Source organism: Artibeus jamaicensis, unplaced genomic scaffold (assembly GCF_021234435.1).
Source record: "Artibeus jamaicensis isolate MK-2021 breed Jamaican fruit bat unplaced genomic scaffold, CSHL_Jam_final contig_1015, whole genome shotgun sequence".
Classification (NCBI taxonomy): domain Eukaryota; kingdom Metazoa; phylum Chordata; class Mammalia; order Chiroptera; family Phyllostomidae; genus Artibeus; species Artibeus jamaicensis.
In genome coordinates this window covers 6,376,246-6,390,340 of record NW_026521194.1, presented here as the reverse complement: position 1 = coordinate 6,390,340, position 14,095 = coordinate 6,376,246, and the positions used below count along the sequence as shown (strand labels likewise).

General features: G+C 42.0%; 1 protein-coding gene across 1 annotated transcript in view; it reads right to left on the bottom strand.

Annotated features, from left to right (window-relative positions):
* Positions 1-14,095, bottom strand: part of EPHA4 (EPH receptor A4) — a 135,809-nt gene that overhangs the window by 21,397 nt on the left and 100,317 nt on the right. Inside the window, exons 6-11 of the mRNA XM_037143607.2 lie at positions 13,951-14,075; positions 12,325-12,484; positions 11,064-11,175; positions 2,703-2,761; positions 780-893; positions 235-420 (exon numbers count right to left, since the gene is read on the bottom strand). Of these exons, the coding sequence (XP_036999502.1) occupies positions 235-420; positions 780-893; positions 2,703-2,761; positions 11,064-11,175; positions 12,325-12,484; positions 13,951-14,075 (756 nt within the window). The remainder of the gene's footprint in view (positions 1-234; positions 421-779; positions 894-2,702; positions 2,762-11,063; positions 11,176-12,324; positions 12,485-13,950; positions 14,076-14,095) is intronic.

The window sequence follows — 14,095 nt, the reverse complement described above, 5'->3', positions numbered from 1 at the left end:
CTGAAATATTAATTTCCCTAAAATCTCACACAAGCTGCCTTGGAAAGAGTAGCATCAGCCTAAACCATACACCCATTTAGAGCTGACTACAAGATTAATGACGTGTCCTGCACTGATTTCCTCCTATTAGCAATCAGTGGGCCTGCTCCATCTGTCATTTCCCTGGAAAGAAAATGTGTGTTTAATTTGCCAGTAACTTCTAACTTGGCTTTGTAAAGGGAGTGACCCGCGTACATTTGGTGACGACGCCTTCCAAGTGAATTATGTTCGGGTGGTCAAACTGTCCCATGATGCTGGCCTCGCTCAGGAAGTCTCTCCGCTGTTTGTCCGTATAACCAGCTTTCAGTGTCTTAATGGCCACACAGATCTCTCGCTTGCCAGGCACCTTGAGACGCCCACTGCAAACTTCACCAAATTCACCTTTGGGAAAGAAAAAGATTTGACTATGGACCAGAAACACACTCAAGATGAAAGAGTAATAGCCAACATTTGTTGGGTGCTTATTACACACCAGGCAATGTGCTAATATTTCACATGGAGTGAGGTGATTTCATGTACAGATATTCACATAGATACATGTACCTATAATATACACATTGCTATAATATCTGGAGATTTATTATTTTTTATCGTTGTTCAGGTACAGTTTCCCACCACCCCTTCCTCCTGCCCCCACCTGCCCCCACCTCCCACCCTCAATATCCTACCGCCTTTTAGCTTTGTCCACGGGTCCTTTTTAATATCCACAAAGGAAATATTAGAGAGACACTCAGACTTACCGACTCCTATGACTTTTTCAATCTTAATGCAGGATGCGTCGATTTCTTTGGCAAATTCTCGAACTGCTTGGTTGGGATCTTCGTATGTAAAGGGATCCACATAAGTTCTAACACCTACGTAATAAACACGTGATAGAATGAGCAAACACTTCCCAGGGGCCACTAATAAACCTGTGTTGTCTCAGCCTAAACATGCTTAGCACAGAAAACGTTTTCTTCACAATGAGAAAAATACTTAGCATAGACATGTGAAAATGTTTAAATTCTTGCTCTGGTTTTCCTTAGTGGGTAAACAAAGAATTGTAAAGAGGCTGCCACTCTACTGATTTTGTGGAATATCTTCCCACTTTAAGGACAAATTTAAAAAAAACCAATTCATCCAAGGGAGAAAATGAAGAAGGGAATTTGGAATGTATGAGCTAAATATTGTTGCTCTGATTGGTTGTCCCTGCCCTACCCACCACCTCCAGCTACCCTCCCTTATGGAAGATAATAAACACTTTCCTTTTCAGCTGCCTCGTCTACATGATGCCACCCTCGCCCAGTCTCTGGGGCGATTGATATGTGACCAACAATTACCAAACTGAGACTAAACATAGATGAAAATAGACAAGAGGAGTAAGATCTGCTAATTGACTAGAGAATATGGCCTCTGTACTGGATCTCTGCTTTTATTCTGCTTTGGGAGAGAGTAAAGACATGGAAGGTTACCTGGAAGCTTTAGCAGAGGAAACGCAGCCTGACGTGAATGGTTTGAATACCAGGAAGCGTAATCCAGCCATATCCCACAGTCACTTGCAAACTAACTTCAGAATGTAGCCAGGTGCAGCAGCCCTGAGATGCCCCAGGAACCCTGCACTGGTATGCACACCTCTCCTCTCCTGCCTGAGCTCCTCTGGCTTTGGGGCGCAGACAGGGTCTAAGGCACTGAATGGCCCAGTCTCTGATTTTCCAGGCCTGTCAGTCTTGGCCTCATCACACAAAAAAATACATTTTTTGTTTTCAAAAATGTATATATCGTGCAAATTTTAAAAAATGCTTTAGAAAAAAAAGAAAGCGAACAAATAAAAAGTTGTCAGGGACTCCATAACCTTTATCACTTTAGATGTTCCACTCAAGAAAATCTTTCTCATTTTTCTCATATTATTCTTCCTACCCCAGCCTCTTTTAACTCCTTGTGCCGTCTGATAGGGCACCTATTAGCCACAGTTACTATTTAAATGTAAATTGGTTAAAATTTAATAGAATTTGAAACTTAGTCCCTCGTTCACACTAGCTACAATTCAAGTCTTCAGTAGTCCATGTGGCTATTGGCTGATGTACTGGGTGGTACAGAGGTACACAGTTGGGCCAGCATCTGAGAAATTTCTGAAGTGTTCCTCAGTGGTTACCAACCTCTGTCCACTTCAGAGTCTTCTCCCTTGCTCAAGTCATTCTAGAGCCAATTCTGTACATTTATCCAGTGACCCCATTTGGATCGAAAGAACCAGAATCCACAAAAGCATTATCGATGGTCCTGAATTCTACTTATTTTGTTTGGCATAGCAGTTAAATTTCAATTTTGAATTCCTTCTCTCTGCAAAGTTTATCTTTGAATATGAGAAAAACAAAGTCATTATCCATTAAATCTTACCACCCAGCTATAAAAAGGAGCCAGGTAGACCAATACATGTTCAGGGTGGAGGATAAAGGAAAGAGAAAAAAAAAGAATCTAAAGGAATTTCCCCAAATCCCATCTTTCCTGTCACCTTCAAGAATCTCCAGTCACCTATTTCAGTTTGATACCTTGAAGTACATTATTTGGGTGATTCCATAAAAGGAATATAATATGAATAGCCATGTGAATATCATTTAGACATTTCTAAACTGAAAACAGAAGACATGCTCTAAAACTAAAATTACTTTTAATCCAGTCTTTTGTACCTTGATTCAAATGTTTCTCCTCATCTGCTTCTTGCTTGGCTTTACTGTATTTACTCCGTCTATTAAAAAAATTTTAAAAAAGAAAGTCATTTTTAAAATCTGAAAACCACAAGGTAAGTTTTTGCTCTCACAGTGTAAGTCAAGCAGATACACTACTGCACATTTCACAGGGGAAGACAGTGAGGTTCAGGGGCAGTGAACCAACAAGGCGAATGACGTCATCTGGGTAGCGAAGCGTGGCAATGAGCAGAAGCAGTCGGAGAGCAGTCTCTGCTCTTCACTACTGTGTTGAACTAAGGTAATAAAGCAAGTATCTTATAATATAATTACAACTTCAAATTCCCCAAAGAAATGTGTATTATTGAAGACAGAGTAGAAATTTATTGATGGATTTTCCCTCATGTATTCTAAATTAAAATATGTTTCCATGGGTGAATGCTGGGTAAATCAAACAGCAATGATGTCCAGCATGTGAGAGGTAGCTCATGATCATATTATGTGATATTCTTAAAACAATGGTTTTGTGGTTGCTGGTTTCAGACGCTGCATGCAGTTGGATGTTGGGTTCACATGGAGGGGAACCACTTCAGTTTGGAGGGTAATTCAAACCCTCAATTGTTCATGGAAATTTCAAGGGTAAATATGTGCTTCGTACTGGATTACATTCCTTAAGAGTTTGTAGAAACCTTGAAAAAGTGGAAATAGGAAACTTCATTTGTAGTCTAATTCTCTTTCCAGAAAAACTAGTGTGTATGGTCTTCTTGCAGTTGGCATTCATTCTGCTCCAAATACCTTCTAGGAGTGAGATCTGGCTTTGCAATACAGTTTTGGGAATCAGAAATCTTGACTATTTATAAATCTTGAACCAGTAATTTTAATACATTATACATGTAGATATTTGTGTGTGTATAAAATATCAGATAAGTGAATGAGAAAACCAACCCTGGCTGGCACGGCTCAGTGGAATGAGGGCCAGCCTGTGGACTAAAAGGTGGCCAGTTTGATTCCTGGTGAGGGCACATGCCTGGGGTGAGGGCCAAGTCCCTAGCTGGGGACATTTGAGAGGCAACCAATCGATGTTTCTCTTGCACAAGTTTCTCTCCCTCTTTCTCCCTCCTTTCCCTTCTCTCTACAATAATAAATGAATAAAATCTTTTCAAAAATCAACTTGGTTGGTATCACATCTCTCTAAGCTTTGGGAAGATGAAACCAAATTAGTGAATACAATGGGTTTCTGTCAAAAATATCAAGTTGACACTGGAGTTTATAATCATCTTGTATTTTCTCAGGGCTTTAAAGAGATCAGTCGAGACTGTTATATATGAGAAACTGAGGTTCTGAGATGACAGTCCTCTGAAGGCCAGTCAGAACGCAGTAACTGAACGCCTAACGGCGGACAAGTAGAGAAGGGCCGATGATCATGTAAACAGAGGAATCAGAACAGAACCTCCGGGAGCCAGGCGGTGCAGGGAGAGAGGCCTCCATCCTGGTCCTGAGTTCTGAGCTTCTCACCCACATTCCTCTCCTGGTTGTCAGCAGGGCAGGAGCCTGCCCACCTCTCAGACCCTCAGAACCCACAGATGTTCCTCTGTGTCTGTAATTCCCTTGCAAATAATAATACCTTGCACTTTGACACTGCATTTAATTTTTCAAAGTGCTTTCCTCACATATATTATCTCCTCTCCTAACTGTTTGCAAAGCAGGAAGCCGTTTAGTAAACAGAGATCCAGTTACCAGAGTGAACTGGCAAAGCACGTGTAATTCAGTCCCAAATAACAGCTTGTCTTCTGACTTTGCGTATAGCAGCCTGCACATCTATTATTTCATTGCATCTTCACATCAACCCTATGAAAGCACCAGGCAGAGAGACACACAGTCCATCCCCACTGCGCAGAGGCAGGAACTTCAACTGGTGAGCGATTCACCATGGCCCTCTCTGAAAGTGCTGGAGAGAGCCTCTCCTGACCCGCCTCCCCTTTCTCATGCCTCTCACCAGGGAGGTGAAGTTACAGGAGGGTAAGGTGAGAGAGTGCATTATCAGTGATTTTACTTTTTATACCAGTAAATCCACTTAAACTGCATTCTACTCTGCTCTCAAAATCCGCTGCTTCATCAACAAAACTAAACAAAGCTTAAATATTCTGCAACCAAACATTGAAAAGAAAGATGCAGTCCTCTCCAAACCTTCCCCACCCTTCCCTTTATAAAGGAAATGTAAGAGTGTTAAGTCAGGGCCTGGGTAAACAACATTTTGTACTAGGGGAACACCTGGCTCTGTCCCAAGGGTGTGATAAGGTCCTGCCAGCCTCAGAGATTGTATCTTATCAGAGCTCCTAAAAGCATTATCTAAGATTACAAGTATATCTCTTAAACCACTTTAGATCTCCGATACTGTTTTGAATTTCTTCTCTTTGAAAAGGGTGGAAAAGGAGCATAGAGCAGGAGAGCTTTGGTAGCAACTTTAAATTGTCACTGAATTCATCAAAAACTCTGGTGTGCACCAAGAGAAACAAGTGGCTTCAAGCTGCCCAGGAATGGGGTAATCTGCTTTATACCAAGCACTGCCTTAAATACGTGCAAAGCCAGAGGAAATGCAGAATGGCAGGGGTCATTAATTATAAGGCTGACATGTCCATCCCTTCCTCAGACTGCTAAACATAAAGGCGGAATTAAATTAGAGGGGGAGGTGTATCTTTAAGGAAACTTCTTTACTTTGGAGTGTGACTTAGAATGGAGGACCCTACGAGAGTCCAGGGAATGCTGAAAAGGGAACACTAGAATTATTGTTCAAAGGCTAATTGTAGCCTATTAGCTTTTTAATAATACCTTGAAAACTAAAATGCCTTAGTCCTGCTCTACCTTAGTCACCTTATGACCCTCTCTCCTCCTCTCAGGGAAGGACAATGTGGCCTTTCTAGTCCCAAGAAAGAAAGCTCAGTGAAGCGTCTTATTGGGTCAGCCCGCCCAGAGTAAAGCACGCAGCCTAAAGATGTGCAAACTCCGTACTGACACCCAAGGAAGCGCACCTGAATGGCAGAAGGAGATCTTTGTTGAAGACTTTCTAATTATTGAGATGTGGGCAAGCTGATTGAAAATGGGCAAGGAGGGGGGTGGTGGGTTAGTGAATGCTCCAGAAGGAAATATGGGACCCATCCACAGCAGGAGTTAGATTGAAGGGTCCCCTCTGCAGGTGAAACTTTGAAAGCCTGTGAGCTAAGCCCTCCCTCTGTCAAAGGGAGGCGTGATAAGAGTGTTAAGGGACATTGTTGAGGAACAGCGTGAGCCCCAGCACTGCCTGGCACCTTGAAGATGCTCAATACAGCCAACCAAACAGTGGAGGGGAGGGGGACAGGGGTCCATCAGAAACTCACTCTTATTGAAATACTAACTTCCCTGACCCAGTGGATGCATTTGATTAATTAGTAAAAGGTAAGTAATTTATTCACCTAAAGTACAGGTTAAAGAACATAAAGCAAGGAAATAACTAGCCCAGCTCCCGGAGGACCCTTGCCGGTTTTCAGTGGCATCACCCAGCAGGAGTCATGGAAACCACACCTCTTTTTGATCTACCTTAAGTTATCACTGTTCTCACTCCAAATGATGTCTGAATGTTCCTCAAGAGCAACATTTTGTAATGGTACCGTGTGATTGCACAAAGTTTGTTTAGAAATGGTCCCGCAGTACCATCTGCCCCCTAATTGTATGAATTTACATGGCTTCATCAGAGCCAATTCAGGCTACCATTTAAGTGTACTCATTCTTATGTGATCGTAATATTCCAATGAGGACACCAGGGAAAGGCGCATGTGGACTGATACAGACTGAATGGTAATGTTTTCGCATAATGTGCAGTTATCTTCCAAGTGGAAAATCTTAACCTTCCTTCTAAGAAGACAACACCAACGTGTGATATCTGACTTTATAGTATGCATTAGACTTGCACATTAATTTCACAGATTACAAATATTACCAACATCACTGTACAGACTCTTAAAATTTTGATTCGATAGAACCGTTGATGTTAGCTTTTGATGTAGGTCCAGTTTTTCAGTTAAGAAGATACTAAAATAATCTATCTATGCCAGGATTGGACATCGGGAGAGGTGAACTCCTGTCCTGATCAGGCAACTAACTAGCTGTGTGCCTTTGGTTCAGTTAACAGTTTACCCTCCTCAGCCCCCAGTTCCTGATGCACAAGAAGCCAGTGTTAGTGCTCCGCGGTTTCTTAAACCAGAGATGCTGGCGAAGCTCCCTCACAAATTTCGCCATACACTTCATTTTCTTCTTAAAGTCAACTCCCTTCTTCTTCTGAATTCAGGTACAAGGGGGACTTTATAACCCGGGCAGACAGGGAGAGGCAGCATCACTAGCGATCCTCCCAGGTGAGTATCCGAGCAGCTTACAGCCCATTATCAGCCAATACTTGCCTCTGATTACCAACTGTCCTCTAGGAAGGAGGAAGTCATCTTGTGTTCTAGCCCTTTCTTAGAAGGGGTTTTCACACTTGAACAGTAAAGGATCATTTGGGGAAGACACACTAGCCTATAGCACCCCAAAGTAATACTATTTGGGATGCTTCTGGAGAAAGCCCAGTGAAATCATTAACAGAAAGGGGGGTGTCATAGAAATTTAATACATTTGACCATTAATCCTGGAGGTTATGACCTTATCATTGAATTTTATGATGTCGCTGTGAATTGTCTCTTCGAGTATCACTTCAAAAGGCAACAAAGAGGTTCCATGGTAGAGGTTCCAAATATGTCCCTACAGGAAAAAGGGGAAATGATGCTGTCTGCTAAGAGAATGTGCATATGTGGTTTGTGATACAATTTCTGGGGACAGCATCCATGGATACAAGAGCTGCGCCTTAAACGGCCCACTTAGCAAGTGCAATTGTCCTCTCCAAAAAGCTGACGGAACCCTTAAAATATCATCTGAGTCCTGAGGAAGACGACGATCAAAGGTGCCTACATAAAACGTCAGTTAATTTGTTTAACCTAATCAGGTGGTAAAAACGTACAGTACGTTGAGCTCAACCTGCTTTGTTAACACATCATTTCAAATACATAAAGTTTATACACTTAGTAGTTTGACTCTGTCACTGAGATCTCTAAATGTTTACACATCCAGGAAAAACGTGGATCTTCTCATTGAAAAAAAGTGAAGATTACGCAGACTTGCCTAAGGCTCAGGCTTCTGAGTGTAAAGCAAATGTGATGGCAGTAATGACACAATTAGTACTTAAAAAAATCTAGTACGACACCAGCTGTGAGCCCAAGGCCATTTCCTCTTCCTTAAAGGACAAATTAGCACCAAACAGACTTTCTCTTTGAAGTAATCAAAGGCACTGAAACCTTCTCACCCTGTGGGTCCCTGCCCATTTGCCTCTTTAAAATCTCAGCAGTGTTGGATTCACATGGAGGGGAACCACCCTCTGCGGGGTCTGGCTGCAGCATCCATCCTGCCATGAATATTCTGTGTGTCTAAGAAGCCAGAGGCAGCCCCATCACTTTCCAGGCGAGGGCGTCTCATTGGCTGCAGCGTGTTGAGACTATCTGGAGCTACCATTTGCCACCTTTCGCTTGCACGCTCACTAAAAGCATGGGCTAGACTTTTATCCGTACTACCTGTCTCCTCTCTCTTCACCCGCTGTTGTCCCGTTTTAACATTTGCCGTTGGACATGACAGAGCACGGGCCTGCGTGTGCAGAAGAATCAGCTGAGTGTGCATCAGCCCCGGCAAAGCCTGTCAGCTACCTGGCTCCAGGCAGCCTTCTCATGACAGCTTTATGGCCAACACTAAGGCAGAATCAATAAGAGGGCAAGGGGTTGACATTTCATTTTCTAAAAAGTGATCCATTGAAGACCAATCACCAAGCAGTGTTTGTCAGCCTTGGGAAGTGACATTTCTTTTTTAAATGGGGAAGAAGGGACAGGAATCATCGCTGGGTGACTCGACAGGCTCAGTTCTCTAAGGTGGGGGCTCATAATTGGAAATCCGATGCATCCTGCTATCAACCCTGCCTTAAATAATAAAGTGATCAATAAAAGCAGAGAGGAAATTAAGTCATCAGGCTTGTGACGCTATTTTCTAGAGCTATGGCTTTTAATAAACTTGTCTCCCCGCATGACATTTTCACTCTTTTTGTTCAAGCAGAACATCCGAGGGAAACTCATAATGAGGTGACTTATTTCTAATTACATGGGTTTGACTGCTATATTCAGGGCAACCTAAATTTTCTTTTAAAAAATGTATATTAAAGGAAAGTTGGATGACGATTAGAAAATGCTGCCAACCAGCATGGGAGAGGAGGTTGGGAGTCCCTAGAAGAGACCCGCTTTCTGCAAACAAGTGCCGTTTGTCCCAAGTGGTTCTGATGCTCAGAACCGACCCATCACATGGTGCTGGGTTTCAGCCAAGTCTTTTTGGAAGTGAAGATAATTAATAATGTTTTTCTATTTTTAAACTTTTAAATATCTACATTTTCTGATAAGGAAGTTATTTATATGCACTGGAAATTTTTCAAATGCAGGCATATGTAGTCATGAAAGCAAAAGCCCACGTCACTTCCATTCTCCTCCTCCATCTGACTCCCTATTAGTGGGGTACAGCCCACTATCAGATGTATATACATATTAATGCATATCATTCCTCGAGGGTTTATGTGGCTAGCAGGTATGTACATATACACATACATACATACACACACACAAAATCAAATGGCAATGAACAAGAAAAAGTCCAGTTTGATTGGCTTCCAAAATCAATGCCAGGGGAATAGAAAAAACACATTCTAAATTCAAATTCTGTTCATGCCCATTGAAGTTTCCAAAGTCCAAGATATCCCATTGCACAGAATGGAACAGATACGTGTATATGTATGTATGCATCATAGCACCAAGGATGACAGTTTGTTGCAGACATAGCATCTTCAAGATAGAACACACTGCTCCAGTCAAACTCACCGAGTTACGGACTTTTCATGGAAAAGAACTAACAGAATGGCCAATGCAGGTGCCCACGCACCATGAGGAGTTGTTCCACACCATGTTGGAGTGACCGTATGACAGGGCATTTTGGAGCATGCGGGCGGAGACATGATATTAATAAATACATGTGACAACTGGGACCTTATCTAGGCAGAGTAAGATATACAGTCATCACCCTAATTATAATGCATCCCCAAAGTGAAGGAAAGGCGTGCTGGCTGGTCCAGACTGCTGAAATAGCCAGAGGCATCCTTGTGACATCAGTGAGATCACCAGCAGCAGGGACAGGGAGAGAGCAGGCAACAGTGGCCTGAGAGCCCAGCCTGGCGACTGGAGCTCCCACAGAAGCTCTGGCTCCAGGGCAGTGCCATGACCTTGGACAAGCACTAGGATGTCTTTCTGAGTATCATTTTCCTAATCTGTAATATGAAAGGTTTGAATTGAAGAGGATCATTCTGACATTCCCAGGTTCTGTGTTTTTTGTGTCTTCCCCCCTCCCCCTAAAGCCTCACCTTGTGGAACAGCTGATGGTATAGGAGGTGAAGGTCAGAGCAGGGGGAGCTGCTCTCACAGGAGACAAAGGGGGCCTAGCTGTGGACACATGTTGCAGAAAGCAGCTGCCCCCCACGCCCCTTCCTCCCAAGGCTCCTGGCAGTATTAATTAGTAGATGGAGACAACAAAAAATGGTTCAGAACAATATGCCGCCAAACCATTTTTAGTTCTTTCTTTTACAGATTGTTTTTAAGGTATCAAGTCAGATTGTACAGTTATAGAGAGTAAGTATTCTACTCTTTTAGACTTGTTTCCAATAACAATGCTATGCCTACGATTTTGTGGGGAAATGCTGAAGCCCCTACTGTGTGCCATATTATCTCCTTTGCCTATCAAACTTCTCTCGCCAATAACTCTTTGAAGCAGATATTATTATACCTGTTTTATAAAAAGGAAAACAAAGACTCAAAGAGGTGAAGTCATTTAGCTGACAAATGGCACAGCACAAATTTTGGTCTCAAGCTTTATATGGCTTTTCCTTTTTTTGCCTTTGGCAGTAAGTCCAAGCTTAAGAGACATATAAATGTAACACCTTACAGCTTAGAGTATCTAGAAATCTCCCACTGGCTTGCTTTTCAGCCTGGTTTCCTGGAATTAGTTGGGTCTTTCCAGGCTCTCAACTCTGAGAGCTGCCACCGGGGTGCAGTCGGCAGCTCCAGGAGGGGTGTGGGGAGATCAAAGCGGAGAGAAGAAGGCTTGAGATGCAAATGTTATGTTTATAATGCTAATCAAAGCCTCTGCTTTGTGTGGAGGGGACAAAAAGCTCCCTCATAAAAATGGGGGGTGGGGGGGCGTTCAGTGAGTGGCTTAAGTGCTTACCTCCTGCTGATGACAAAAGCCGCGATGAGGATGACCACTAGCACCACACTGCCAGAAACGGAGACCAGCAGGACTGTGGAGTTGGCCCCGTCTCCAATGATCCGGGAAGGCACTGGCAACGACAGGCACACAAGGATCACCCTTGGGAAGGTCCTCGGAGGGAGCACTTCTGACTGGCTCACAAGTTTCAGATTTCTGAAGCCACTCAGAATGCTCACAGCCTCTTTGCCCTTCGTTAAGTATTCATGCAAAAGCGTTTTCTAAGGCAGCTTTAATGAGACAAGGGCATTCTTTTTATAATTGTATGAGGAAGTTCAACCAGAAGATTGTTATTAAATCCTATGGTAAATATTATCACTCAGGGTTCCCCCCACCCTTTTTCCCTTTCTACTCTCAACCCCAACACTTACATAAAAATCTGATGCATTCCATAGTGGGAAATTTTAGAAAGGACAAGTGACTTTGAATGTTCCTCTCCCTCTTATCCTTCTGAAGTCTATCAAAAAGTTGCTTATTATTGTCCAGCTCAAAGGCCACTTCCTCCTCGAAGGCTTGAGGATAATCCAAAAGAATGTCAAACCCCTTCAAATCCAATTGTGGAGTACTTTTTCTTCGTCTTAAAAAATTTTTATTTTAGTTAATAATTTGTGAATATAATTACTTTCTAGAACAGGTGTCAAAAACTCTGCTCCCCCACCTCCTTATCAGGTAGTCAATTAGGCTCAATTTGTTTAATTATGGAGGCGCAGATATCTTAATGTAATCTGGTTTATGATGGGTTTGCCCTGTTAACATTTTTTATTCAATCAATCAGTTGTTCAAACTCAGAATGTTGAAAGAGTTGGATATATTTATCCAACAGGCTTAAAAAGAAACCTGCTCTGATGATTTGAAAAGATCCTAGAAATAAATAGAGAAGGAAAACAACGATCCCTTCTCCAGTCTCCTCAGGAGGAAAACTTCCTGTCTCAAAGTAAGAAAACCTAAGCAACTATCAACTGGTTTAGCAATCCCATTTTTCATGGTGTAAAGGATGTGGAAAGCAAGAAAAAAGTAGACAACATTTTCTCAAACACATGAAAAACAGGTTGATAATATTATTTTTAAGATGGTCTTCTCTAAATAGCACGAGGTTTTCTAAGTTACAGGCATAGTTCATTGAAACAAAATGTTTGCCTGATCAAAAATTATGTATAGCTCCTTGGATGTCACTGTCATAGGACTCGCCCCGAATGGTAAAAAGAACCTCAGAACTTGTTACCTGTGTTGGTTGTGACCTCCAGGGGCTCACTGAAGTCTCCATAGCCAGCTGCTGTTCTGGCCCGGACATGGAACACGTAGGAAGTCAGAGGATTCAGACCTTTGATATCCGTGTTCCTGGCTGCTGTGCGGACAATCCGATAGCTTCGGTCGTTCTGATCCTACATTATGAGGGAAGATGACAAAATAAATCCTCACTCATTTTAGGCACAAAGTTGAGCCAAGCCACTCTATTCAGAAGTTGAAAGAGAATGGAGATTGATAAGCTCTCTAAACCCTACATTCTCTTCAATGTTAGCAGTGCTATTGTTATTTTTTAGATGTTGAAAGAAATGTCTTTTATGATCATTGCTGACACCGAGCATATTTAGATCTTTATTCATCATCCTTTTTAAAAGAACATTAGATGATGCTTGGTGGCTTTTCTCACTCCACGACCATCAATTTAAAAGAAATAACGGTAAGAAATCCCCTTGTTTTTTGTCTACTGTCTGTCTAGAAAATGTTGTAATCTGGTTTCAATGAAAACAATTGTGTCCCTTTTCTGCTTTTAATAGAAAGCCAATGAATGATTATCTTCAAAAAGAAAGAGAAGACAATTGCTCATTTTCTAGGCAACCTTGAATGCAAATAATTGTCTTCAGACTTCTGGCCTTTAAGAGAGGCAAGCTATTTGGAAAAATAATGTCTTTCTATAACTTTAAGAGGCAGAAAAAATGTATTTTTCCTTCTCTTATTCTCTATTAAAAGTCATCAAAGCCACACTTTGATTCTGAATAGCAGTGATCTACAAGCTGCTCATTGTTTCCCCTTTTTAAAAATCCTCATCCAAAGACATTTTTTTGTTGCTTTTTGAGAAAGAGAGAGAGAGAGAAGTATTGATGTGAGATAGAACACCAATTGGTTACATTCTGACACATGCCCTGAGACCAGGTATTGAACCTGCAACCTGGTTATATGCTGGGACCAGGAATTGAACTCATGACCTTTTGGTCTACAAGACAATGCTTCAACCAACTTGAGTTGAGTCACACCAGCCAGGGCTATTTTGACTTCTATGAGTCACTCTTTTGAGAGAAGGTTTATAAATTAGAACTAGCTATCTTGATTTTTATTGCTAGGAAAAATATTGTTATTAGAACACACTGGCTGGCGTAGCTCAGTGGATTGAGCGCGGGCCTGCGAACCAGACAACCGCGGTTCGATTCCCAGTCAGGGCACATGCCTGGGTTGCAGGCTGGTTCCCTGCAGGCCAGTTCCCAGCAGGGGATGCACGAAAGGCAACCATACATTGATGTTTCTCTTCCTCTCTCCTTCCCTTCGCCTCTAAAGATAAATAAATAAAATCTTTAAAAATATATTGTTATTAGAATGCAATGTATTTTTTCCTGTTTTTGAAGATAAGCAACTTAATACAAAAAATTCATAATTGGATTTGATTAAGATACAAAATGCATTTGGCTTTGAGATTCACTGGTACTCCAGGATTTATAATTGGCCAAAAACTAGACATGAAAGAAAAAAAGGAGAAAGGGAAGGAGGGAAGAAGGGAGGGAAGGAAGAAGGAAAAAGTAAAGAACAGGGACAAAAGGAAGGGAGTGGGGAACCTTGCTTATTCAAGTAATACCTTCTCATAGTACTTGACTTCATATTCCAAAATGACTCCATTGGGCCGATCTGGTTCCAGCCAAGCCAGAGCAACACTGTATCTGGTAACTTCTTTAGCTTGTACCAAAGCAATGGATGATGGTGCTATTGGGAAAAACAAATTA